The sequence below is a fragment of the Mesoplodon bidens genome (genome assembly GCF_964165515.1).
Source record: "Mesoplodon bidens genome assembly, chromosome: 6".
In the NCBI taxonomy this organism is placed as follows: domain Eukaryota; kingdom Metazoa; phylum Chordata; class Mammalia; order Artiodactyla; family Ziphiidae; genus Mesoplodon; species Mesoplodon bidens.
In genome coordinates, this window is record NC_138162.1 from 7,922,169 (window position 1) to 7,949,452 (window position 27,284).

The window sequence follows — 27,284 nt, forward strand, 5'->3', positions numbered from 1 at the left end:
CAGCGGGGTGGCCCGGCAGCTGGGGACGCGGCCAGAGCCCGGGGAAGCTGCTGCGGGGGCGATGGCCGCGCCGAGCCCGGGGCCCCACGAGGTAGGTGCAGACCCGAGAGAGGACAGGAAAGGAAAGGGTTGGAGGGCAGGGGCAGGGCCTCCCTTCCCCGTGCAGGGCGAACACACCTCCATCCAAACCCAGAAGGGGTCCTGCACTGGGCGGGACTGGGACACGCCCCACATGGGGCCGCAGGTCTGAAGCGGGAAGTCCGGCGGGTATCCCTGAGAACTTCCTCAGTTTCCTCATCGGGAAAATGGAGACAATGATAAAAGCTTCTCCTTCATAGGGCTGTTAGGAGGTCAAGCTCTCAGACAGTGCTGGGCACATGGTGGGCGCCCAATGCGAAGGGGTCAGCAGCTATGATCTCAGCTTCGTGCTGACCCTCCGCGCTGGCCTGGAGGACCTCGGCATAGACGAGTGGAATAGATGACGGAATCACTGACATCACAGCTCCTACTATAAGGAGTTCCTGTGCAGGATGCTCAAACTCAACAGTAACAACAGTTAGTACCTGCCACGACGGAGTTATTACAGTTCTCATTTTACAGAGGAGAAAACGAGGTGCAGAAAGGTTAGGTGATCTACCTAAGCTAGTGAGAGGTCGCAGAACAAATGCTCTGCCTACTGAAAATAACCATCACTATTTTGGGTGCTGACTGCATGCCAGGTACTGTCCCCTCACAACACCCAGTGAGGTGGGTACCAGCCTTATCTGCATTTTACAACTGAGGAAACTGAGGCAGAGAGGGATGAGGGGTGAGCTGACAAGCAGTGGATGTGGGACTCAGACCAGGGTCTCTCCCCTGTGGGATGCTTGCTGCCTCAGGCTCATTGCTTCTGGTGCCTCCCACCCCAGGTCCTGGCCCCCTCCCCAGAGGCTGGACACAGAGCTGCCACCTCGAGCTCTGGCCGCCGTGGCCTCCTCTGGCGTCTACGAGACAAGCAGTCTCGCTTAGGCCTGTTTGAGATTGGCCCAGGGCATGAGCTGCACCAGCTGACGTGTATGATGCAGGCAGGGCTGTGGGCTGCCACTCAAGTGTCCATGGACCACCCACCCACGGTGAGTGGCCAGTCTGTCCCGTGCACCTCCACAGCACCGACAGCAAGACCAGGCTGATGCCCCGTCCTGCTAATACTGCAGGGCTGGGGAACAGAGTGGGCTAGATAGAAGGAGAGGAAGGCAGGGGCTTGGTGCAGGGAGGGAGGGACATTCTGGGGTGGGGGCTGAGGCCAGGAAGCCAGAAAGCCCAGGGTGTGTGGGGAGTGCGAGGAAGCCCCTGACCCGGGTGGTTGATGTTTGATCTAGGTGGGTCTCTGCCTCTCTTTGGGCTTCGGTGTCACCTCTGTATAATGGATGGGAGGGACTGTACTCCTTGGTCTCTGAGGCCCTCCTGGTTCTGCCAGGGTGTGTGGTTGAGAAGGGACCCCGCCCCCACCCCACCAGCCCAGCCCATCCTCCCCAGAGCTTAGGCTGGGGCCAGGCTGGCTCAGCAGAAAGGGTCACCCACTGCAAGCTCAGCAGCTGGATGGCCCGGGTGAGCATGTGTGTTGTTTGTGTGTGTGCATATGTGTGCACAGTGTGACCACATCCTGTGAGCCAGGTCCTAGCACAGGGACCTGGAGGTCCAGGGAGAGAGTAGGAGTCCTCTAAATCTCATCACCTGCTGAAAATCTTCCATGGCTCCCCAGTACTCAGCCTGGCCTCACGGTCCTGCTGGCTCAACACCAAGGGCCAACTGTCCAGCCTCCTCCCCAGTCCATCCTTCCTCGCTTCAGTCACTCAGGCTCCCCTTCCCTTCCTGGTAGCCGCCACTGCTGCTCCCGCTCCTGTGAGCACCCTCCTCCTCCTCTCCACTACCCTTGAGATTTCAGCTTAGGGGGCACCTCCTCCAGGAAGCTTTCTCTGATCCTGCTTCTCCCAGGCTGAGTCAGACAGTCCTAGGCTTCTAGGCCATCCCCTTTGACTGGGAGGGCATCTGGCGACACTTTGGCCAACGTGTGTCTGGGCACATGCGTCAGGCTCTAACTCAGAGACTGGTGCTGGGGACCCAGCAGTGAATGAGACACACCTAGGACCTGCCTTGGGTTACTCTCCTCCTCCCTCCAGCTCTGGGAGGGCTGGCAGTCTATCTGCCCAACTCAGGCACACCCAGAGTGGTCCCCACTGGCTGGAGGAATCAAACTGGGGGCAACGGGGGTGAGGCCAGGTACAGGATGCTTGGAGACCCTGGGCTGGCGCTGGGGGGTTGAGACTTGCCCTGAGCCCCTCTGCTCCTTGCTACAGGGGCTGCCCACGGAGGAGGATTTCTCCGAGGTCCTGACCCAGGTTCACGAGGTAGAAAGCCCAAGAGTGCTGCATGGGAGGGGGGGTGTTCTGCTCTTCTCCTCAGTTTCCCCATCTGTGCAGTGGGAATGATGGCTTGCCCCGGGGCTTTGCAGGAAGGGTGTGCTTACCGTGACCCTCCCGCGCCAGAGCCAACTGCACACAGCTGGGCCCCAGGGACACTCTTGGGGCTGCTCTTCCTTTCCGCAGGGCTTCGAGCTGGGCACCCTGGCTGGCCCCGCCTTCGCCCGACTGCGGCGCTCCCTAGGGCTGGCAGAGGAGGACTATCAGGCTGCGCTGGGTCCCGGCGGCCCCTACCTGCAGTTCCTCAGCACCTCCAAGAGCAAGGCCAGCTTCTTCCTGTCGTGAGCTGGCGGCTGGGGTGGGGTGGGGAAGGGGTGGGAGAGGTGTCCGGGGCGGAGGGGGGCTCTTGAGGAGAGAGACAGCGTGGCCAGGTCAGGGTGGGTCAGGGCCGGATAGCGGTCAGACGGAGGAGGAGAGACTGGGGGCGAGGGCAGGAGGCGAGAGGGGCGGTGCGGACGCGGCTCCTGCCCCACCTGGTCAGTGACCTCTCCGCCCCGCCCCCCAGCCACGACCAGCGCTTCTTCCTGAAGACCCTGCGGCGCCGGGAGGTGCAGGCGCTGCTCGCCCACCTGCCCCGCTACGTGCAACACCTGCAGCGGCACCCACACTCGCTGCTTGCGCGGTTGCTGGGTATGACCGGCCAGGGGCCCGGGACTGCGGGGCGAGGAGAGGGGTGAAGAGAGTGAGAAGGGGAGGGGGTCAGGGAGTGGGCGGCTCCAGGACGGGGGGCATAGGGGACCAGAGCCTGAGCAGGGTGGAGGGGACTGGACAGGAGGCGGGGCCGGCTGGGGGCAGAGTTCAGTGGGGGGGCGGGTCCTAGACAGTAACGCAGGAGGGCGGGGTCGGTGGGCGGGGTCAGGACCTCGGGCGGGGCCCAAAGAGGGCGGGGTTGGGATTGAATAGTCCCGGGAGGAGGGTATATGGGCAGGGCTAGGCCTGGGGGACACGGCATCTTTGGGGCTAAATTTAGAAGCGGGTCGACTTGGGACACCACCCCAAGCTGGGGAAGGGGTCTTGGGGCGTGGCCCGGAGGCTCGGGATGCGGCGGATCGCGAGAAGGAGGCGTGACCTGGAACTGGGGCAGGATGCACCCGGCGTTGCCGAGTCTAGGGCCTCTCTACCTGACTCCCTCTCCCTTTCCAGGAGTGCACAGTCTGCGGGTGGCCCAGGGAAAGAAGGTGGGTGAGGCCGAGGCGAGGGGGCCGGGCCGGAGGGGGCGGCTGGAGGGTGAGATCCTGTCCTCCCTCACTCCCTACCCCCGTCTCCAGAAATACTTCATCATCATGCAGAGCGTCTTCTATCCCACCGGCCGCATCTCCGAGAGGTGAGTCGGCCTCCCCGCCCCACCCGGAATGTGCCACCTGAAGCACCCACACTCACTAGACAGCGAAGCTGAGGCGCAGGGAGGAGAAGAGACGTTACCAAGATCTCCTGACGGGTCGGAGACAGTGATTCCCAGGACCAGCATCTCTTGAGCACTCAGTATGCCATGGGCGCTGTGTTGAGCCATTTGCGTTCATCATCTTCCTTATTCCCAGAACAACTCTTGAGGGGTAGCTGTCCTTATCATCCCCATTTTGTCGATGAGAAACTGAGGAGGGGAAAGCCACACAGCTACTACGTGAGGAGCAGGGATTCAAACTAGCCTCTGGTTGCAGGTGGCCCTCTGAGCCTCCTAGCCCTGCCTCTGCCTGCGAGCTCCACGCTGGTGCTCTCCCAGGGCGCGGACTTCACTCATGCCCTCTGTTGCTGCGTCTAGGGTTGGGCCCCCCCTCTGTCTGGGATACCCCAGGGATGACAAGGTGCCAAGAGGCAGTCACAGGCAGGGGTGAAGTCTGGACTGGACGTTCAAGGGCCTGAGTTGGAATCCCTGCTCTCCCCTTTACTCACTGTGTGGTCTTGGGCAAGTTAAAAACAAAACAAAACAAAAAACCTCTCTGAGGCTTTTTCTTCATCTCTAACATGGGGACAGTAACGGACTGGGGTTGTGCTGAGAATCTGGACAGTCACCCAGTGGAAGCTCTTGTTTCTTATTACCTCGTGAGTTCCCTGTATGTCTCAAGTCTGTAAAAGGTTGAATTCTGTCTCCCCGACCCCTCACTTCCCAGGTATGACATCAAGGGCTGCGAGGTGAGCCGCTGGGTGGAGCCCGCCCCTGAGGGTAGCCCCCTTGTCCTGGTGCTGAAAGACCTCAACTTTCAGGGCAAGACCATCAACCTCGGTGAGCCACGGGGGCGGTCACTGCCTGCTCTTCCTCCATTTAGAGGGAAGTTAGAAGGGTGTCCCTGGAACTGCTCTCTGCCTGAGTCTTTAAGAGCCCAGATTCTGGAGTCAGGCAGAGAATCCTGACTCCACAGCTTTCTAGCTAGGTGACCAAGGCAAATTACAGATGAGTTTCCTCATCTGTGAAATGGGACAGTAATGACATCTGCCCTTCTAGGGCAGATGTGTGTGGAGCCCTCAGAAACTTGCCTGGCACACAATGAGCACTCAGGTGGGGGCACTGATGCTCTGGCAGGGCCCCAGCGGAGCTGGCTCCTCCGCCAGATGGAACTGGACACCGCCTTCCTCCGGGAGCTCAACGTGCTGGATTACAGCCTCCTGATGGCCTTTCAGCGTCTCCATGAGGATGAGCGGGGCCCAGGCAGTAGCCTCATCTTCCGCACAGCCAGGTGGGCCCCCCAGAGGCAACAGCAAGAATGAGGTGATGAGAACATGGAAAAGACAGACGGTGTAGTGGGGGAACAGCACAGGCAAAGGCTCGAAGACTGGAAAGTGCAGAGTGTGTGTGTGTGTGTGTGTGTGTGTGTGTGTGTGTGTGTGTGTGTGTGTGTAGCGTGGAGGGCTGGAGAAGCCTGGCCGGCAGGGGTAGCAGGCACAGATGGATCACAGCAGAGGAAAGACCAGGTGAGATCCAGTTGGGCTTTTGAAGACTCCGCCCATTTTCCAGAAGGAGATGTGGAGCCATTGAAGGTTTCAGACCTATTTAAATTTTGCCTTAGAAAGAGCCCTTCCCCTTAACTCGGTCATTTCACTTTGAGGACCCCGAAGTCCTCACCACTGGCACCATCATCTTGTTGCCTTCCTCTTCCATGCAGCCAATCCTTGCATGCTGACTATGAGCCTCACTGAGAGGATGGGCTCATTCCCATTTTAGAGATGTGGAAACTGAGATTCAGAGAGAGGAAGTGAAGTTGTAGAATGACTTCTGAGGATTCATGTTAGTACTTGGTTAGTTACTTGGATTTCAGTCCTCCAAGGCCCACATCTGTGGTTGAACCGAATGACTCAGGGATTAAGACAGGCACTTCAAGGAAATAAGTTCATTGATCCAGTGGGTGGACAAGACAAGTGAAAAATGATGTCCACTCACCTAGCCCCCATCCCCACCCCTTGGAGGAAGACCTTGGGATGGGTGAGTCTTGGGCACAACCCAAGGTAATGGCTTGGTGAGCACATCCTGACCAGATGGTGGAATGCCTGCCATGGGGCACAGAATCCACCAAGTCTGCCCATCCAACCTAGGTCAGCTTCTCCCTTGCCCTCTACCCCCAGATGGTGTCCAGATTACAGCCGTCATTCAGCAGGTAAACCCAAGTGTGCATACGATGGTTGTTTCTCCATGCTGCCTGGTAAATGGTCACAGCTACAGCCCCACCCCCACCCAGTTCCCAGCCCCTCATTCAGAACCCACCACACCCAGGTTAACCCTGGCACTGCAGAGAGTATCAGCACTCTGTTCTGGCTCCCAGACCACTCGGTTCTGATTGGTTGGTGCCTGGGTGGGGCTTTTTTTGATTGGTTTCTTTCCCCCAAGACCTGGGCAGGGCAGGGATAAAGCCCTCAGCGACCCCCCCTACCCCCACTCGCAAACTCCCACCATCACAAGAGGACAACGTTAGGGGACTGAGTCTGCTTCTGGTTGGGATTGGGGGCCCAGCCAGAGGCACCTTCTGATTTGGAATACAGTTTGAGGCAAAAAGACACACCATCTGCAAACTTGGGCTGGACTTTGTCTGCAAGGTTTCAATTCTGCCACCCTGAAACTTCCAGGGTTGGATAACCCCAAACAGCAGTTTAGGAAGTACCCAAATATGGGACTTACCCAAAGTGATGTGGCACATAAGTGCAGAGCCAGAGTCTGTGTGACCCAAATGCTCTAGACCAGCGCTACCCAGTAGAAATTTAATGCGAGCCACACATGTAGTTTTAAATTTTCTAGTAGCCTCATTTTAAAAAGTAAAAAAGAAATAGGTAAAAATAATTTAAATAACATATTTCACTTACTTCGTACATCCAAACTTTGATCATATCATCATCTAATCAATATAAACATTTATGAGACATTTTACATTCTTTTTCTCACACTGTTCTGGAAATCCAGTATGTATTTTATACTTACTGCGCATCTCATTTGGGACTGGCCACATTTAAGTGCTCAGTGGCCACATATGGCTGGCTGGTGGCTGCATAATGGACAGCTCAGCTTTAGACCGTCAACTGCATTTTACTCAGCCGCCCAGTTTATCTGACATCACAGGTCCGGGCACACGGGAGGTGTGGGAATGACCCAGGGGCAGCATGGCCGTGCTGACAGGGTCCATTGGCTGGGGGTCCCTGGAGGAGGTGGTAACCTCACCCTCCTGTCTACCCCCAGGTCCATGCGAGGGGTACAGAGCCTGGAGGAGCCGGAAACCCAGAACCGCCGGCTGCTGCCCGACGCCCCCAACGCCCTACACATCCTGGACGGGCCAGAGCAACGCTGTTTCCTGGGCCTCGTGGACCTCACCACAGTCTACGGGCTCCGCAAGCGGCTGGAGCACCTGTGGAAGACGCTGCGCTACCCAGGCCGGACCTTCTCCACCGTCAGCCCAACTCGCTACGCCCGTCGCCTCTGCCAGTGGGTGGAGGCGCACACCGAGTGACCGGCGCCCAGCCGCGCTCTCCCCACCTGGACAATGGTCGCCCGCTGGGGACGCGGGTTCCAGCCTGGCCCGGGCAGCGGGTCGGGCTCTCCTCGCCTGTTGTTCCTCCTCTTGGCCTCCAGAGGGCAGCATCCCCTAATTAATATTATGAACTCATTTTGCTGGGGATGCTGTGCCTGGCATTGTATCAGGGACTCTCCTACATTAGCTCATTTAATCCTCAAAAAAAAAAAAATGCTATTATTCTTTTTTTTTTTTACAGACCATGAAATGAAGGCTCAGGGGGTGAAGGGACTGAGCAAGATCATTCAGCAATAAATGCTGGAACCAGGACTCAACTATGCCTTTTGGACTCAGGAGACTGTATTCTTACTCACCAGCTCCCGCAGCCCTGTCCTCATTGGGGAAGGGGGGAGGCTGAAGCCACCAATCCCAGCCCCCTTGTCGTCCAGATGGGGAAACTGAGGCCTAAAGGCTTTAAGGGGCTTATGCACGGGTAAGTGGCAAGGCCAGCCCAAGAACACGGGCCTCCCAACCCCCCGCCCTGGCTCAAGCAGGGTCCACTGGCCTCCCTCTGGGGTGGCCCCCCTCACTCCTGCTCCTCTAGGATGCAGGTGGGAGGAGGTGGGGGAGTGGGGGGGGCTTCAGCTCTGGGAAACGTTAGACTGCGGTCCACTATTGACCTTGAGTAAGCTCTGCCCTCCTCTGGGAGTCACTTTTATCATCTGTGAAATGGGAGCAGGGGTTGGTGGTCAGACAGAGGGACCTGGACACACAGACGTCACTGGGAGCAGAGAAGAAAATTGCCTGCATAGCCTCTGCTCTTTCCTTCTCCCTCCTCCAGGAAACTCCAACTCTGCCTTTGACCCCAGTCCAATCCGACCATGCCCAAGTGGCCCTTTCCTCTAGAGCTTCTCTGGGGCCTGGCTGTGTGATCAGGACAAGGTGCTAAACCTCTCTGTGCCTCAGTGGTCTAATCGTTAACATGGAAACATTTAACTCATTAAATATTTATTGAGCACCTGCTATGTGACAGGCCCTCTGCTGGGAAATGGGGACGTGGGGTGGAGCAAGATGCATAGATTCCACCGCCACAGAACTCACAGTCGGGGGGGTGGGGGACAGTGACAAAAGCAACCTGTGTGACAAAGGCTTGTGAAGGAACTTGAGGCTATGGAGCTCAGGGAAGGAGCCTCTACCTAATTATTTGATGGGTGGGTGTGCTCTAACCCCTTCACTGAGACCAGAAGAATCAGATGCAGCTCTGGGAGGGTCCCAAGCCAAGGACACAGCAAAGAGCTGGAGTAAGAGAGACCTTGGCACTAGAGAGAAAAACATGACACTGTGGTTGGAGTTCAGGGCTGGGGGGACAGTGATGTGGTGTGGGGGGCTTTGTGGGCCAATGGCTGATCCCTGGACTGGATGACTCCAGACCTTGGGAAATTCACTCAGTTACACCCACCACTGCCATTCCATTGGCCTTGAGAGAAAAGGAGGAAAAATGGCTGGTGGGGGAAGGGAGAGGAAAGGGAAATCTTATGCTGCAGGGCTGGAGTGCGGGTTCCTGGAATATATATACATAAATATAATTGACATCACCCCGAGCTGTCTGGGTGACTCTACCTTTCTGAGCTGGCACAAGCCACAGAGCATTTCTTGTTCTGGCTCAGCAGGAAGCTGAGACATAGAGTGCATTAAAGTCATCACTAAGGAGGTGGGTGGGTGGTGGAGACTCTGTGGTGGAAGGGCAGCACAGCAGGAAACTGGGGTTTGGCCCTACACTTCCCTGGGATCTGGATCCGACGGGGCTGAGTCAGGGCCCGAGCCCTACGCTCATAGATGGGGATGGCTCAGCCCCTACCCACTTTGGGTCTCTGGCAATGGGCTGAGGCAGGGCCTGCGGCTGGAAAGGAAGTGGCTTGTCCAAGGTCTCACGAGGCCCAGGACTCCTGGCTCTTCAAACTGGCTCATTCAACAGACATTATCTAGCACTGAGTCTGTGCCGGGCACTGTGCCGGTGTTGGAAATGCCCTAAGAACATGACTGACCTGACTGCCCGCATGGAGCTTAGAAGCTGGTGGGCAGATGGACCATGAACAAGAAAACCAGTTAGTACGCAGCATGATTTCAGAGTGTGACAAGTACTATGAAAAAAATAAATCAGGTTGGGACAAGAAGGATGGTGGTGCGGTGTTGGATAGAAGAGTTGGCAAGGGCCTTTCTGAGGAGGTGATATTTGAGCTGAATGACAAGAAAAAGCTGGCCATCTGAATAGAGAAGACCAGGTAGAGGATATAGCAAGTGCAAAAGTCCTGAAGTAGGAACGAGCTCAGTGCAACTGGAGATTGGAACTGCGGCCAGGGTGGGTGGACGGTGATTAAGAAGGATGCAGGAGGGCCTCCTTATTCTATGAAGAAGAGTAAGGAGAGGACTTTTGCCAAAACCAAATTGAAGAGCTTCATCTGAGGCTGTGGGACTTCCCAGTGTCAGTTCCACTGTGGATGTATGATCCTCATCTACTCTGGGAGCCCAGGACATTTGGGCATGTCTGGGCTTGTCAAGACAGGAACTTGACCATGTCTCCATGTGGCCTTAGCAAGGAAGGATTTGCCTCTCTGGGGAAGGAATCGTCACCAGCCATTGTGGGTGATCAATGAATCCATAGGGAACATATCATTTTCCCCTTGGGGTTGGGGCCACGGAGAGAGACTGAACTGGCTGGAGTGGGGGATACAAGGAAGGCTTGTGCTCAGCGGAGGCCCCGGGGGCAGGGCTGCTTCAACAGAGCCCCCAACAGGATGGGGAGAGGCATGGAGGCCTAGATCACCGGCTTGGGGGAATTTGGCTTTGCATATGGAGTGCTAGCCCTGGAAAGCTGCTGATCTGGGTGCAGATACCCAACACAGATACCCTGCTGTTGTGCCCACACCAGAACCTCTTAGAAATAGGAAAATAGAGTTTGAAATGGGACCAGAGCCCGAGCCCAGGCTGGTTCCCAGGCCAGGGCCCTGCAGAAGGGGATGCGTGTGGTAAGATGAGCTTTCTTTCAATGTTTTCTTTCAAAGCATTTTGTAAAAAAGAAAAACAGTTTAGATGGGAAGTATGCTCTCCACTTCACCCCAGGCCCACCTCTCCCAATTGCCTCCTATTTGCCCCTTCAATCCTATCTGGCCCCGGAAAGCACTTGATTTTGAATCCCCGAGGGACCCCAGGTGAGCCTTCGAATGGGACACATTTCAGCACCTGCAGGGGCCCTACAATGAGTTGGCTTCGAATTGGAGGACACTTTGAGAAGGGGGGTGTTTTGTACCATGATTCTTCCTCATCTTGTGTGAAACTCATAGGATTTAAGCTCAGTAATTCAAGATGGAGTCACAGTGGCCAATGTGAACTTCCATATTAGTTGTTGTGAACTGTCCAGTACAGGACTGCAAGTGTCTGAGTGTCATAAATTCATAGTGTTGCTTTAGGGACTTCCCTGGTGGTCCAGTGGTTAAGACTCTGCACTTCCACTGCAGGGGGCATGGTTTCCATGCCTGGTTGGGAACTAAGATCCCACATGCCGCCTGGCGTAGCCAAAAAAAAAAAAAAAAAAAATTAACAGTGTTCCTTTATTTATTTGGCTGCGCTGGGTCTTAGTTTTGGCACGTGGGATCTTTGTGTGCAGTGGCATGCAGGATCTAGTTCCCTGACCAGGGATCGAACTCGGGGTCCCTGCATTGGGAGCGTGGAGTATTAACCACTGGAGCATCAGGGAAGTCCCAGTAGTTTTGCTTTAGATAAGGAATTTGTTTGGTTCCTCAGGAAGACTCTACTGGCACAGAGACTGATAGAGACAAGATTCTTTGGGGCATAACTGTTACACCCTACAGGCAGATCCTTTAAAATGAGACCACAAGACTGAGCAACTTGAAGGCTCTTTGCTGGAGGACTCCATGCTGCTGAGAGCTGTTCCAGACGGATGCTCTGTTGGAGCAGAAGGGGACTTCCCACTCACATTTGTCATGAGATTCTGGTTCAGCTGGACCAAAGCCCGCCGCTCGCTCGTGCTGAGATGTGACCTTCCCAGTCTTCTCCTTGGAGTTGTTTGTTACCCCCTTTTCTATTTTTCCCACTAACCTGTGTTGTGTGCAATAAACCAAGTGACTCATGAATTGAATACTGGTTATGGTTTTGGGGGGTTTTTTTTTGTTTTTTTTAAATGTTTATTTATTTATTTGCTGTATCAGGTCTTAGTTGCAGTGCACAGGCTCTAGAGTACCCAGGCTCATTAGTTGTGGCACGGGCTTAGTTGTCCTGCAGCATGTGGGATCTCAGTTCCCTCACCAGGGATCGAACCGGCATCCCCTGCATTGCAAGACCGATTCTTAACCACTGGACCACCAGGGAGGTCCCATGGTTATGTTTTCTATATCTCCAGTCCTGTGATTCTAACCTGGTCTTACCGCTGGATCTTGCAGCAAAAGGGGGGTGTTTGGGAGATGAAAGTAGGTGGTCAGAGCCGTGGCTCTGCAGTGACTGCCCAGGCTTTGAATCTTGGCTCTGCCACAAGATGCCTCTGCACCATCTCACTGGGAGATGCTATCATCAGGTAGGTGCTATCATCACCCCCACTCCACAGAGGAGAAGAACTGAGGCTCAGGTGAACTCACCCGAGGTAGTCCAGGTAAGTTGCCAGAGAAAATACAGGACGCCCAATGACACTGGAAGTTCAGATTTCTAATATAATTATTGGTTGTTGCTGAAATTCCAATATAAGTGGGCATCCTGTATTTTACTTGCTAAATCTGGCAACCCTACCAAGCTTGAAACCCGGGGCCGCCTGAGCCTAAAACCCCGTTTAATTACCGTCCCGCACCGCCCCCCTCCCCGCCCCGCGCCGCCCGACTTCATAAATGGAGAAACTCCAGTCCGGACGACAAGGGAGCCACGGCACATTGGCTCCGACACCCTCTAACCCTTTCCTACGGGGACCGCCCAACCCACCTCCCGCAGGAGCTTGGGAGACGTGCGGGAGGGCAGAAGAGGGGAGACGCTGGAGCTCAGACTCCGCCCCCAGCTGCCGAGGCCCGGCCCCCAGTCCCGGAGGCCTCTCCGCCACTGCCAGCCGCGTACTTCCCACTCACGCCGCGCAGGCCGGGCTCGTAAGCCCCGCCACCGCCGTTCAGCCCCGCCCCCAGCGCCCCTGTCTCCTCCCCGTCCCGGCAAACCCCGCCCCTGCCGCCGGCAGCGACCGCCCTTTCAGTTTCTAGCCTCCAGAAGCTGCGGAGACGGCGCTGCCTCCGCCCCTGTTCTCCGGCTTCCTGCCCGGCTCGTCCGGCCCGCGGGTCATGGAGCTCGGGGCTGCGGATCGGGAGCAGCCGGCGCGTCCCAACCTGCCCTCCAGGTTAGCGCCCGGCCGGGTGAGGGGGTGGTGGAATCTGGCAGTGGGGTGGAAATCCCTCGTGCTGTCCCGCCCCAGGCCTCTCCATTAGTGAGGTAGGAGAGCTGGGATGGGCGTCGAGGCTCCAGGCTCCTGCTTCTGTCCGACCCAGAGTCGAGGGCTGACCTTGAGCCGAGGGCTCCTCTCGTCTGCCTCTCCTTCCCCATCTGTGCAATGGGGACTGGGTTGGCTGGAGGTTTCCCAAGGGTCACTGATTCCAGCTCCTTTAGGAGGGGGACAGTGCTTCCCCGTGTTTGGCGACTTTAAGGCGTTTGATTCCCAGAAGCCATCTGCCCTGATCCCGGCCTGTACCCTCCCCTGCCTCAGTTTCCCTGGGCAGTTTCCTCAGAGGCCTGGGACCCAGCTCTGAGTGTCTGGGTCTTGGCAGGTCCCTGGCTCCCATCCCTTCCCAGCCTGATCCCCGGAGGCAGCAGCCACCCGGCTGCTGAGCGGCAGTGACAGCATGAAGGCTCCGGTAAGTGGCGGAAGTCGGAAGGCTCACCGGGGACTTGGAGGTGGCTTCTGGCACAGCAGCCTCAGTAGCCTTTCCCACCCCAGGGCTGACGGTCACTTCCGACTCCACTGCCCCTGAGCTGAGGAGAAGGCCAGACTGGCCTCAAAGGCCAGCCCTGATCTGGCAGGCTGTGTGGCCCCAGGCAAGTGGCATTCCATCTCTGGTTTCAGGGCCTTGCCCCTCTTCCTTGTAGAATGGAGATAATAGTACTACCTCCTGTGAGCATCCAAGGTCAGCCAGGTGAGGCATCTGTCTACCTGGGACTGGGATATGTTGGGAAAGTTCAGTTTAGCTGCTCTTGATTTTATTCAGGAGCCCCTGGTGAGAGCCTTGGATGTTGTGGGAAGTCAGCCACGGCTGCCTGAATCAAGGTCTCTGGGTCCCTTGTGAGCAGGGGACCAGGTGCCAGGCACAGCCTGAGGCCTCAGGGGCTGAACCCCCTCCTCCGCACAGCTGGCCACACAGATTTATTTTTAGAAGCTGAAGTGGCTTGTGGGCAGAATAGCAAAGGCCTCTGGCAGGATATGCCTGGGGGAGCTGGGGGGCTGCTTTTTCACCTCTGGTTTTCACAGAGCCCCAGCCAGCCGCTCAGTGGTTTCTGAGGGGCGGCGGAGGGACCTGTGCCTTGGGTAGGCTGGGAGAAAGTTAGCACCCAGAGAGACACAGGTGGTGACCAAGGTGGCCCCAGCACACAATGGCAGGCCCGGGTTGTGTCCCCCACTAGGCGACCCCGCCTGGAAGGCTTGGTGGGGGGTACTCATTAAGTCTGCCCTCTGGGCAGTGGGCCAGGAGGGCTTCCTGGTTCAGATGGCCTTTGGCACGTGGTTTCTGGAGGCGGGAGCCTCTGGGCTGCAGCTTTCCGTTATTGAAACCATTCATTGAATGATGCTCCCCTCACATCCCTTTCTACCATCCCTTTACCCACCCGGTCTGCTGACCCAAATCGCGATCATCAGCTAGGGGGATGGCCACTGAGTCAGCTGGGGCAGGCAGCCTCATCCCAGGGTCTGAAGGGAGCTGGTTGCCCTTCTGATGGGCCACTCTCCTGTCCTCATGTGCACAGCACTTCATGGTAGTGCTTTGGCCACTGGCCTCACAGTAAGTTCACGCTGCGGGTATTATCTATTTAAAAGAGGAAACAGGCCTAGAGAGGTGGAGAGTTATACCCAAGGCTGCACAGTACACCTCAGCTTCTGGTTAAGAGCACGGTTTCTGGTTTTGAGGCCCCACCCTGCTACTTTCTTCCTGTGTGGCCTTGAGCTACGCATTTCATCCCAAGTTGGTTCCCTTATCTAGAATATAGGAATAATAATAGGGCTCACCTCAGGGTCATGTGCTCTGAGCCTGGCAGCCCAGAGGAAGGCCTGGTTAACAGAGATGGTGGCCTCTGCTGATGTTCTGGGAACTACTGAGCTGGGGTTTGGACCCCTGAGGCTGGGGTACAGCACCCCTGCAGAAGGTTCTAGGAGTCCCAGCGACCCCCACTCCCACCCCATGACAACTGTCTCCCCCAGGGTCGGCTCCTACTCATCATCCTGTGCTCCTTGGGCTTCTCCGCTGTCTACATCCTGCTGTGCTGCTGGGCCTGCCTGCCCTTCTGCCTGGCCTCCTGCCTGGACTCCCACCTCTCTATCAACTCCAGGCCCACTGTGCCAGGGCCCCAGCACTTCAGTGGCTACAGCAGTGTGCCAGATGGCAAGGTGAGTTGGCTGGGCAACATGTGGGGGGCAGGCCCGACCGAGGCTACCAGGGTGCCCCCAACTCTCTGGGGTTGTGAGAAATGGGCTCATGTCAGGCCAGCCTGGACCCTGGGTTTGGCTCCTGCTCACAAGCTGACCTGTCACTTTACCTCTCTGAGCCTCAAGTTCTGAGAGGAAGTGTCTTTTTTTTTTTTTGGCCGCACCACGCAGCTTACAGGATCTTAGTTCCCCGACCAGGGATTGAACGTGGGCCATGGCAGTGAACGTGCCGAGTTCTAACCATTGGACCATCAGGGAATTCCCAAATGTCTTTTTTTTTTAATTCAACAAATAATTGCCTGGCTGCTCTCAGCTGGGTGCTGGGGATAAAAAAAGGTGAGTCAGACAGGGTGGCCACCTGGAACTCCCAGTCCAGCGAGGGGAGCCAGACATCATCACATCACGGTGATGCGTGCATCTTTAGATTTACCTGTCTATGCACAATCCGTTTGTTCAGCAGGTGTGTATTTGGTGCCTTGCTGATTGCTGCTGGGGATACAGATGACACAGATAAAAGTCATATCAGCCCCAGAGCTCTCCCTCTGGGGGAGACAGGGACAGTGGGGCCCAGGGGTGACAAGGCAGCTGAGGCCCCTGCCCCATGACACACGCCTCCCCATGCTTGCTCTGCTGGGCGAGGTTTGGAGCACTTTACCCCCTTCACCCTAATTTCAACGGCCCCATCTGGTATGTTTCTCAAAGGCATCCCCCAATGACACCTGGTGCAGGAAGCTCCCAGTTCGGAGTTTGACAGCTCTCTGAACGTTGGTCAGAGGGAGGTGTGCTCAGGGACCCTGGCTTGGAGGAGACCTATTTCAGGCCTTCAACCCTCTGAGTCACAGTTGCCTTATCTGTAAAAGGCTGTCATTACCGTTCCTATCTCGGTAGGGTTGCTGTGCAGGTCCAACTGGATGATTCATGGACAGTGTTTAGAACGGGTGCTGTGTAAATCTTTGATCAAGATGCAAAAACAGCTGGGGTCGGGGGGACAAACTCAAGTGTCATACAGGTTTGGCCAGGTGGGACAAATGGCGAGGTGGGCTGGGTGGACGCTGTCCCAGCTCCATGGTCATGGCCAATGTTCATTTCAGATGCTCAGAGCTCATGGTGACGTGAGCCCAGGGTGGCCAGATCCTCTGAATTTTGTTGTTGTTGTTGTTTGTTTTTTATTTATTTTTGGCTGCGTTGGGTCTTTGTTGCTGCGCGCGGGCTTTCTCTAGTTGTGGCGAGTGGGGTCTACTCTTCGTTGCGGTGCGCGGGCTTCTCATTGCAGTGGCTTCGCTTGTTGCGGAGCACGGGCTCTAGCCGGGGGGGCTTCAGTAGTTGCAGCACGTGGGTTCTGTAGTTGTGGCTTGCGGGCCCTAGAGTGCAGGCTCAGTCGTTGTGGCACACGGGCTTAGTTGCTCCGTGGCACGTGGGATCTTCCCGGACCAGGGATTGAACCTGTGTCTCCTGCATTGGCAGGTGGATTCATAACCACTGCACCACCAGGCAAGTCCCCCAAGTTTGTTAACAGAGCACGAAATCTAAGTTTGGAATGTCAAAAGGGCTGATTTTTATAAATTAAGTATTAATTGTCTTAAAGACCCTGTGTAGGACAAGCAGAACACCTCCTGGGGCTGATGGTGACCTTGGATCTGACCAGACCCCAGTTTTCAGGTCAGGCTCAAACTGAAGGCAGAATAAGGAATCTTGTTGTTTATTGCTGGGGCGTGGAAACTGGGGCTACGAGTTCTTAAATCAACATTATGTCAGGCATAAAATGTCCCTCAGTGGGCTACAACGCTGTGTCTTTTATTGACTAGAATTAATGTTCCTATATCCTTTACACGCCTCCATAAACCTGTGTTCCCCCAGGAGGGAATGGAGGCCTGGAGTAGGCAGCAAGTCCTTTTCTGGGAGCCCTGACCCCTGACACCCAGTGAATGTTTGCAGGCTTGTTGGCTCAGCTTCCGCCTCTTGGGGGATAATGAGGTGAGGGTTGGACCCTTACTGTGCCCTTGGTCTGCGCTGATCCCTCTCCAGGCATTTAATTGAATCCTTCCTTACAACCTGGTCAAGTAGATGCTATTTTCATCACCATTTTACAGATGAGGGAATTGAGGCTCAGAGAGGCAAAGTGACTTGCCTAAGCCCACAGCTAGGAAGGGCAGAGCCAGGATTGAGGCTCAGAACCAGAGGTTCCCAGTGTTGTCGCGGGCACTAAAGACTGCTTTTACTTACAAACTGAGACAATGAGAATGAGACTGGGGCAGAGGAGGGAGTGACCTAAGCGTGATTCCTAAGAGCTGAGGTTCATATTTACCTAACAAACACATACGTGACACCCAGTCTGTGCCAGGAACTGCTCTGAGTGCTTTATAAATATTTGCTTATGTAACCCTAATGAGGAAATGCAATGTAGGGCCTCTTAGGGCCTCAGCAATAGAGACCAGGGTCAGGAATGTGGCTGATGAGGAAGCACGAAGATTCCCTGAACACAGAATCTTAGCTCTGCCACTTGTCATCGGTCTGACCTTGAGAAGATCACTCCAGCTGCCCAGCCTCGGTTTCCTCATCTGCAAAATGGGTTGATAAAGGGACTTACATCCCTTTACTGATACATCTTACTGATACAGATGTCAAGTGTGGTCAGGGGGTGTTCCTGGGTGGAGGAGCAGGCAGGTGGAAGCTGTGTACCCAGGACTTTCTTTCTTTCTTTCCTTTTTTAAAGAATTGTTTTAGTTTTCATTCTTTTTTTATAGAAATTTATTTTATTTTATTTTTTTTTTTTTGGCTGTGTTGGGTCTTCATTGCTTCGAGCAGGCTTTCTCTAGTTGCAGTGAGCGGGGGCTGCTCTTTGTTGCGGTGCACGGGCTTCTCATTGCGGTGGCTTCTCTTGTTGCGGAGCACGGGCTCTCGGTGCGTGGGCTTCGGTAGTTGTGGCTCACGGGCTCCAGAGCGCAGGCTCAGCAGTTGTGGCACACGGGCTTAGTTGCTCCGTGGCATGTGGGATCTTCCCGGACCAGGGCTCGAACCCGTGTCCCCTGCATTGGCAGGCAGATTCTTCACCACTGAGCCACCAGGGAAGCCCCCCAGGACTTTCTTTCTCTCTACCTCCCCCTGCAGCCGCTGGTCCGAGAGCCGTGCCGCAGCTGTGCCGTGGTGTCCAGCTCGGGCCAGATGCTGGGCTCGGGCCTGGGTGCCAAGATCGACGGTGCGGAGTGTGTGCTGCGCATGAACCAGGCGCCCACCGTGGGCTTCGAGGCGGACGTGGGCCGGCGCAGCACCCTGCGGGTCGTCTCCCACACGAGCGTGCCTCTGCTGCTGCGGAACTACTCCCACTACTTCCAGCAGGCCCGCGACACCGTCTACGTGGTGTGGGGCCAGGGGAGACACATGGACCGGGAGCTGGGCGGCCGCACCTACCGCGTGCTGCTGCAGCTCACCAGGACGTACCCGGGCCTGCAGGTGTACACCTTCACCGAGCGCATGATGGCCTACTGCGACCAGGTCTTCCAGGACGAGACGGGCAAGAACCGGTGAGCCAGGGGCCTGCCTGCTGCGGTCTCCCTGGCGGCTGGGGGCCTGCCTTCTCCAGCAGCCTCTGGTCCATCGAGGGTCTGCTCTGTCAGGTGCTGGGGCTCAGCAGTGGTACAGGCGGACGCGGTCCTGCCCTCTGATGGGGGCTGGGAATCAGAGGGCTCTCATTCATCGAGTTATCTTAGCGATGAGGAATTCCAAAGGGTGGTGAGGGGCAGTCGGCCTCGCCAGCCCGCGTTGTAGGGTGACTGGTGTGGGCCCGCGTCAGGGAGCTCTTCTCTCTGGAGGGGATGCTCTGAGACCTGAACTGGTCTCTGACGTCCCTTCCCGATAAGGAAAGCAACAGTGACAGTTCTAACAGCCCTTTTCATGCACCAGGCGCTGCCCTCAAGATCTCATTGTACCACACGCCTAAAACAGCGCTCCGACTCCTGTGGCCCCCTCCTCCACGCACGGGCTCCTCCCCGCCACCTCCCCAGCTCAGAAAATATGGCCGCCAGCCTCCAGTTTTTCAGACAAACACTTGGGCTTTACCCTCGACTCCCCTTGTTTCATCACTCGCCACGTACGATGGGCTCTCGAATCTCCTCCCGTGCCCACGGGTGCCACCTTGACCTAAGCCACCATCCCCTCCTGCCCTCGCAGCACCCCCTGCAGTCTGAGCTCCAACTGCCCCAGGGAATTCATCCCATCAGTCACCTGCCCTCACCCTACAGCAGCTTCGCCTCACGGGGAGAGTAAAGTCCACACTCCCACCTCCTCCCTCCCCTGGCCTACAAGCCCCACGTGATCTGGCCCCTGCCTGCTTCTGTGACCTCATCCTCCTTCGCTTACCCTGTTCCAGCCACCCGGGCCGTCTGGGCCTCCTCAGACATCCACGCTGCAGTCCCGTGCACGTGCCGTTCCTTCCCCCAGGTCTTCCCACAAATGACTGTTTGCTTCCAGATGTGGATGGAGTGTCACGTTGACCCCAAATGAAGGAGCATCTGCCACCTGACATCCTTCATCCCATTCTTTTGTTTCTTCGTCTTCCCAGCAGTTCTCTCCCAGCTGCCCCCTCCCTTGAGAATGTTAGCAGTGGGCGGGGCCGGTTCAGGCCAGCACAGGGCTTGGGAGGTGTTCAGTTTGAGTGACTGAATCACCCCACAACCCCTCGGTCGAGGTGGAGGTGAGTGGCCCTCGGCTGGGAGAGTGACCAGTGCTGGTGCTTTGAGAGAGTCGAGGCCTGGGGTGGCCCCACAGTTCCTTGCTCTGAGTTGGGTGTTGGGACCTGGGGGAGGAGCTAGGCTGCAAGTGTTCCCTCTCCATAACCGCCCATAATTATCCCCATTTCACGGATGGGTCACTGAGGCTCAGAGAAGTTCACGAGCAAACCTGATGACGCAGAGCAGATTCAAATGGAAGACCATTTGACTCCAGACGACCCTCTTCCCCATCCCCAAGCTTGGTCCCTTAGCTGTGGGCAGGATGTGATCAGGGCTGCCGCACCACCACTGGGAGAGGGGTGGTTTGCTCAAGTCCTCTGTGGGTGGGAAGAGTTGAACGGACCCGGCTTTGCACCCCACCCCCACCTGTTGCCCACTGCTGGCCTTGGGCTGGGGCTGCCCCGTCCTCAGGCACCCCCAGAGCCCCGCTGTGGGCGTCAAGGTGAGAGGCCCTCGGCTGGGAGGAGAACCAGTGCTGTGCCTTGAGAGAGCTGAGGCTGGGGCCACCTTGCTGCCAGTTGAGTTGGGGGTTGCGGCTGGCTGACTGCTTCCCTCTCTCTGCCAGGAGGCAGTCAGGCTCCTTTCTCAGCACCGGCTGGTTCACCATGATTCTCGCCCTGGAGCTGTGTGAGGAGATCGTGGTCTATGGAATGGTCAGCGACAGCTACTGCAGGTCAGGCCAGCCAGGCGCCGGGCGGGAGGGCACCATGCGTGGGCCCTGTCCATGCTGGAGGGTGCGTGGGCTTCCCAATGGGTGGCCGAGGCACAGGGTGGGAAGGAGCCCGGCCTCTGGAACAGGCTGGATACCAGCCTCCGCTCTGCCTGTGTGGCCTTTGGGCCTGGCCGCCACCTCCCAGAGCCTCTAATTTCTCATGTCCAAGAGAGAAAACAATCACACGTTCCTCAGAAGGTTATGGGAAGGTTTAGAGAGAGAATAATCTACCAAAGTGCCTACCACGACATCAGGGCTGATGGTGTCAGTGATCTATGACACCTAAGTTCTGACTTGTGATATTATATATCTCAACGTTATCATAACTAACATAACTAACTGAACTGAAAGGGTCCCACGTCTTCACCCTCTGTTCTTTTTGGAACTTCTTTGCTGAGCACATGGGTGAGACGGTAATAGCCCGTGTGCCCTCTGCCATGGCACCTGGCCAGACAGCCAGTGAGTAGCTGGGTGTGCAGGGCTGGCAGCTCCATGCTGCGGGGAATGAGGGCTCCCTCACCAAGAGCCCAGCACCAGGCGCTTCGCATATTTTGACCTGTGGTTTCAGCCGAGAAGATAGATGATCACCATCCCCATTTTACAGATGGGTTATTGAAGCTCACGGCGTACGACTTTGGCCTAGAGTCAGCCAGCTTGCAAGAGGCAGAGCCAGGGCTTGAACCCTGGCCTTTGGGATCCTCAGGGGCTGCCCTGTCCCTCCTTGGTTCTGGCCTCCCCTGGGACCAAGCATGGGGCTCTGTGGCCTGTAGTACCTGGCGAGGGTGGTGTCCGGCAGGTGGCAGGGTCTGGCGGGAGGCGGGTGAGTTCTGGTGCCTCACGCTCGTCCCTGTTCCCCGCCCGCAGGGAGGAGAGCCACCCCTCGGTGCCTTACCACTACTTCGAGAAGGGCCGGCTGGACGAGTGTCAGATGTACCTGGCACACGAGCGGGCACCCCGCAGCGCTCACCGCTTCATCACTGAGAAGGCTGTGTTCTCCCGCTGGGCCAAGAAGAGGCCCATCATGTTCGCCCACCCATCCTGGAGGACCCAGTAGCCCCATCGCCCAGCCAGCCACAAGGCCTTCACCAGGCCTCTGTTCCGACCACACTCCACCAAAGACATTTAATTTATGGGTCCTGCCTCCTGTCATGTGCTGAGCAGACCGAAGTTCCCTTCCTGCCCTACCCTGGGGACACTTGGGGCCATCTCAGGCCTCTAGACTTACGGGGAGAAGACGAGGGCCGTGGTGACCTTTGCACCCTCCTCCCTACCCCTGCTCACTGAGTAATCTGAGTCGGGTTCGTCCCACCTCTGAGTCTGTCCGGTGGCCTTTGCTCCCGGGGCTGGCGGCCCCGCATTCACCAGCACCGTGAATTTCAACCGAGCACCAGCCCTGGCCCTTCCTCTCTGCACTCCCTGTCCACCTGCCTTTGGTGCCACACTTCCCAGGCTTGTCGCCCTGGTCAGGGCAACCCAGAGCTTGGGGTTTGTTGGGCGAAGGGGCCTTTGAACTGTGACTGCCAGGGCCACCTCTGGAGTGTATGGGTAAACATGTTTTCTGGAAGCCTGTCCTGGCTGTTGTCATGTGTCTGGGGGTGGGGATTGGGGCTCCTCTCGCCACCACAATGCCATGACCTGTTGTCTTGAGGGCAGACCTACAGCCGGCTGGGCTTCTGGCCATTTAATCTGCCTGCATGTTTCTTCCCCAGGAACCTACCCACTTCCCCACCAGGTCAGGGAGTCTGACCCCATGACTGCACTTGACCTAGGGAACACCCCAGCTCAGAGGCTTCCATGGGATCCCTACCCTGTACCCAGTGGGAGGAGAGTCAGGGTGGGAAGAAATTCTTCCATATCATGTTGCCTGCCTGGTCCAGGGTCAAATTCCACTGGCCTGGCCAGTTAAATTCCCGGTTAACTCTGGGGTTGGTTACACTGCTAGAAAGCAAGGAGGAGGGCAGGCTTGGGGCTTTCCTTCTCTGAGTATCAGTTTGGTCACCTGTAAAGTGGAAAAGCACATCCACCAGTGAACAGGTAGCAAGGGTGTACAGCTGCGCTGGGGTGGGTTAGAGTTATGGCCCATTTTACAGGTGAGATGAAGCTGCTTGGCTGAGCCAGGGTGCAATCCAAGGTCTGAGAGCTGCACCTGAGTGTCTGGGCCCTGCACCAGGGGGCTGGAAAAAGCCCACGGAGGCTTCACCCCGCTCCTCCCTTCTTCCCTCCTAACTTCCCTCCTCCCTCCCTTCCTCTTCTGGAGACCAGGAGACTAACGGAGGGCCTGGACCCCAGGCTGTCAGCTGGGATGGAGCCCTAGGGTTCTAGCTTCCAGCTCTGGGGCTTGGCCACTTCATTGGCTGGTGACCTGTGCAGAAACTGCCCCGGGGCACCATGCTTAGCTCAGTGTTCTGCTGTTGCCACTTGAAATTCTTTTTTTTTTTTTTTTTTTTTTTAACAAGGGGCTGTGCCTTTTCATTTTGCACTGGACCTCACAAATCATGTAGCCATCTGTGCCAGGGAGTCTGGGTGACCCAGGACAGTCCCTCTCCCACCCCCAGCCTTCTCAGGAGAGACTGGAGACCTGGCACCTGGCCCACCTGCCTTTTGTGCCCTGCCTCCCCCTACCGGGTGCCAGGTGTGCCCAGAAGCCTCTGCAGGTGTGGGAGGAGAGCCCTGGGCTGTGGGGCAGGGAGCACGCCCGTGGGAGGGAGCAGGCTGGCAGCTGAGCCACAGCTGCTGGCCCGGCAGCTGGCAAGTGTTTGTGAGCAGGCGGTGGGCAGAGGTAAGGGGGGAATGTAACCTGGCAGGCAGAGGGGTTGGTGGGGGAACTTCCGGGCCCAGAGGGAGGGCTCTGGAGTCAGACCTGGCCTCGTTCTGGCTGTACTTCCTGCCGCGGGACCCTGGCAGGTTAGTGCCTCCCTCATGTGTAAAAGGTACTAAAGTAGTCCCTACCTCACGGGATGGTACAAACTGGGAGAGATGGCATCCGTAAAGTGCCTGTCCCCAGGGCTGGCACTTGATATGTGGGAGCCATCATTTTCAATGGGGTCACCCTTGCTCACCCAGCCCTGCCCTCCTCGGTGGTGGTGGTTGGGCAGGAAGACTTCCTACTCCCATCAGCTGTGTCTGCTCACTGCGTCATCCTCTGTCTGCAAGGCCCAGGGTCTGCTGGGTTTGCTAGGACTCCAACTCCACCCCCTCCCAGCAGGTTGCCTCCTCCTCCTGTTCCATTGCTTGGGAGAGGCTGGCCCAGCCCTTGGGGCCCAGTGCGCAGAGGCACCTTTGTCTTGGCCCTGCCTTTGGGTGGGTAGGATGTTTACTGTTGTGTTGGCCCAGATACTGTCTTTCTGGGGTGGTGACCCGGCAGGGACGATCCACCAGCTACTTCCTCCAGGCAGATGAAGATGACTGGTGACTGGATCTGGGCCTGCTGACAGCTCTCTGGACCCCCTTCTCTGCCACTGCAGTTCCTACATCTTCTGGGAGGTGAGTTGGGGGACAGGAGTCTCCTCCCAGCCCTGAGGAATGTGTCGGGGTGGGGCACCTTGGCGTGCAGCCCCTCGTTGGGCCTCTGTTTTCCTGTCACACCCAGGCTCCTTTGTCTCCTCAGCAGGCCTGCTGGGGACGCCCCCTACTTCCTCCTGAGGACAGAGGGAAGCTGGGTGAGTCTCATAGCCTGGAATCTTAAGGAGCCTCTCCTCAGAAGGAACTTCGGGCCAGGTCAGGAACTCACATTCAAACCTCATCTGGCCAGGAGAGGACAGGAACCTTGGTTCTCCTAGGTACTGGTGGGCACCCATGTCCAGCGTCACCTGGGCCAGCCTGACCACTCCAGCCTCTGTCTGAGAAGAACCAGGTACTTCCTGGTTCCAGACCCACTGTCCAGCGGCCTCTGAGGGCTTTTTCCAGTATCCCATGGAAGGGAAGAATCCTAACAGTGCAAAGATTGCTAAGGGGTGAGAAGGGGAGAGTCACACCCTGGACCGCCATCCTGGGGCAGGAGGGGCTGAAGCATAGGCCACCTCCATCAGACCATGGGGGAGCGACTCTGGGGCGGGGGACCGGCTGCCCAGCTGCAGGCAGGGTCGGGGAGCAGCGCCAGGATTGGCCGCAACCTGCCGTCCATGGCGTGCGTGTGAGGCAGGCCTAGGGCTTCCAGGGGGCAGAAAGGCTTGTGGTTATTCAGCAGACAGGTCTGCTGGAATCCCAGCTCGGGCACCTCTGTACCCTCTGTGCCTCACTTTCTCCCTCTGGAAAGTGGGAGTAACAGCAGTGCCCATAGGTTATTTTAAGGATTCAGCGAGGTATGTTTGCAAAGTGCTTATTAGCGCAGGAGAAAGCACCCGACACACATGGAGCTGTGTGGGTTTTCGAATCGTCGTTGTTGTTGTTGTTATTGTTATTATTATTTTGGCCGTGCCACAAGGCATGGAGGATCTTAGTTCCCCGACCAGGGATCAAACCTGTGCCCCCTGCGGTGGAAGTGCAGAGTCTTAACCACTGGACCGCCAGGGAAGTCCCCTTGTTCTTGGGGCCCAGGAAAAGGAAGCTAGCCCTAGAGCAGAGCCTCCTGGAGCAAGCCTGGCCCCAGAGTCGACGGCAGGCCTGACGGGGGAGCTCCAGGTCCGGATTTGGTCCAGGAGCTGGGCTGCGGCACCCTTTTATTTCCGGAGTCTAGGTCATTGGCCTGGAGCTGGGAGAAGGGCGAGGGGTGGATTGGGTGCCTCCACCCCTCCCCTCTAACCTGCCTGTGACCTCAAGCAAGGGGCTGCCGTTCTCTGAGCTCCCAGCACTTCCGTTCATCAGGTGTCCTGCCTGACTGCCGGGCCTCCTGCTCCGTGGTTTTCTGTCCCGTGGCCAGCAGGGTGGGTCAGGCGCCGAGGAGGGCTGGGGTGAGGATGGGGCTGAGGCTCAGGAAGCAGATGGAGGTGGACACCAGGGAGGCAGGAAGCCTTGCATGCACCCCTGGCTGTTTGCAGTCCCCCCACACTGCCTGGTGGGCAGTGCCTCCATGGCCTGGAGGCTGGACCTTGGGGGCCCCCTGACTTTTGTTTTAATTAAAAACAAAGTGGTATTAACTTCCCAAATTAGTCCAATGCAAACCACCTGGAAGTTTATGAAGCAGAAAGTGAAAATAGCACCTACCCCACTCTCCCCACATCCACTCTCCAGGGGAAAGTACTGCCAGTAGTCCTGAGTGGATTCTTCCAGAAGCCTTTTGTGTGCATTTACAAACATATATGCATAGATAGTTGTATAAAAAATGGAATCATGCTATACATGCAGTTCATTTTTTATATTAAAAATAAAGTTTTAAATATAAAAACATTGACCATTATCTTAAAAATTTCGGAAAATACAATTAAGCCAAAAGAAGACAGCAGCCCATAATCTTATCATTCAAGAAATAACCACTCTTGACACTTTAATCACTATGATAGGCAAAAGTCTCTATTTTCATTTGACTTATCTTTCTTCTTTTTTTCACCTTTTAAAATACTGTGTTACACCCGAATGACGGCATGCATTATACTTGTAAAAATAAAACACATATGGGCTTCCCTGGTGGCGCAGTGGTTGAGAGTCCGCCTGCCGATGCAGGGGACACGGTTTCGAGCCCTGGTCCGGGAAGATCCCACATGCCGCGGAGCAACTAGGCCCGGGCGTCACAACTACTGCGCCTGCGGGTCTGGAGCCCCTCTCTGCAACAAGAGAGGCTGTGATAGTGAGGGGCCCGCGCAGCGCGATGAAGAGTGGCCCCCGCTTGCCGTAACTGGAGAAAGCCCTCGCACAGAAATGAAGACCCAACACAGCCATAAATAAATAAATAAATAAATAAATAAATAAAATAAAATAAAACACATATAATGAACCTCTTGAACTCATGTCCCACTTAAAGACCAGACCTTTGTTATTATAACTTGGACCCCCTGCCTTTCTTCTCCTCTCCATCATCCCTCCCCACAGAGCCTGCTGTACTCTTGACTTTTGCTTTTAAAACTTTAATCACTCTGATAGGCAAAACTACCTCCTGTCCAATGACAGGCGGCCTACTGCCTGCTGTATGCTTAAACAGTATATTGTGTAGTTTCATTTGTTTTCCAGGACTTGGCTTTTTCACTCCCCATGTCTGTAAGATTCATCCATGTCATTCCCCCCCACCCCCGCTATATAATAATTTAACCATGTGAACGTATCCTAATGTAATAAAAAAATTCCATTCTCCTTGATAGCTATATGAGTTGTTTCCAGTTTTGTATTATTTCAAGCATTGCTGCTATGAGCTTTGTTACATACATTTGCAAGAATTTCTCCAGGGTATATACCTAGGAGCAGAATGCAAAATTTTCCAACTTTGTTTTCCAAAGTGATTATAGAGATGCATTTTAAAAACTTGCTTTTTTCACTTATTACATATCCTGTAAATTTCCTGGACGTCTCTTCCTGTCGGTGCCTACTGATCTGCATCATTCAATTTAGCGGGGCTGTTCATTTAACCAGGTGTCCAGGCTACTTAAGTTATTTTTCACTATCGCATAAAATGATGTAATGAATACCACAATTATTATAAGGAGTAATGTAACATTTTTAATCCTAACAACACCCTGTGAGGTTGTTCTCCCTATTTCCGGGAAGCAGGGGAAGCGTTAAGTAACGTGCCAAGGCCGCACAGCTAGTAGACGGCAGGGCTGAACTTGAACCCAAGAGTGGATCCCTGAGTTCACCCAGGGTGACTACTGGGTGCAGGGCTCTGGAGGCCCGAGGTAGGGATGCCCAGGGAGAAACTCA

General features: G+C 56.0%; 2 protein-coding genes across 6 annotated transcripts; both read left to right on the forward strand.

The window, feature by feature from the left end:
- Positions 1-7,475, forward strand: PIP5KL1 (phosphatidylinositol-4-phosphate 5-kinase like 1). 3 transcript variants are annotated; one of them, XM_081238363.1, is made up of 10 exons: positions 1-91; positions 909-1,112; positions 2,337-2,387; positions 2,586-2,740; positions 2,965-3,089; positions 3,603-3,637; positions 3,728-3,783; positions 4,568-4,680; positions 4,978-5,131; positions 7,117-7,475. In XM_081238363.1, the coding sequence occupies exons 1-10, from the start codon at positions 62-64 to the stop codon at positions 7,382-7,384; spliced, it is 1,191 nt and encodes a 396-aa protein (XP_081094489.1). In that variant the 5' UTR covers positions 1-61; the 3' UTR covers positions 7,385-7,475. The 3 variants fall into 3 exon arrangements, with proteins under 3 accessions (XP_081094489.1, XP_081094487.1, XP_081094488.1); XM_081238361.1 differs by lacking the exon at positions 1-91 and having other exon boundaries at positions 714-1,112; XM_081238362.1 differs by lacking the exon at positions 1-91 and having other exon boundaries at positions 714-1,112; positions 3,749-3,783.
- A 5,140-nt stretch (positions 7,476-12,615) lies between these two features.
- On the forward strand, positions 12,616-22,067 carry ST6GALNAC4 (ST6 N-acetylgalactosaminide alpha-2,6-sialyltransferase 4). Of its 3 annotated transcripts, none has more exons than XM_081238091.1 (6): positions 12,638-12,770; positions 13,195-13,281; positions 14,835-15,020; positions 18,168-18,580; positions 20,352-20,520; positions 21,363-22,067. In XM_081238091.1, the coding sequence occupies exons 2-6, from the start codon at positions 13,270-13,272 to the stop codon at positions 21,477-21,479; spliced, it is 897 nt and encodes a 298-aa protein (XP_081094217.1). In that variant the 5' UTR covers positions 12,638-12,770; positions 13,195-13,269; the 3' UTR covers positions 21,480-22,067. The 3 variants fall into 3 exon arrangements, with proteins under 3 accessions (XP_081094218.1, XP_081094217.1, XP_081094216.1); XM_081238090.1 differs by having other exon boundaries at positions 20,352-20,459; XM_081238092.1 differs by lacking the exon at positions 13,195-13,281 and having other exon boundaries at positions 12,616-12,770; positions 20,352-20,459.
- The last annotated feature ends 5,217 nt before the right edge of the window (positions 22,068-27,284 follow it).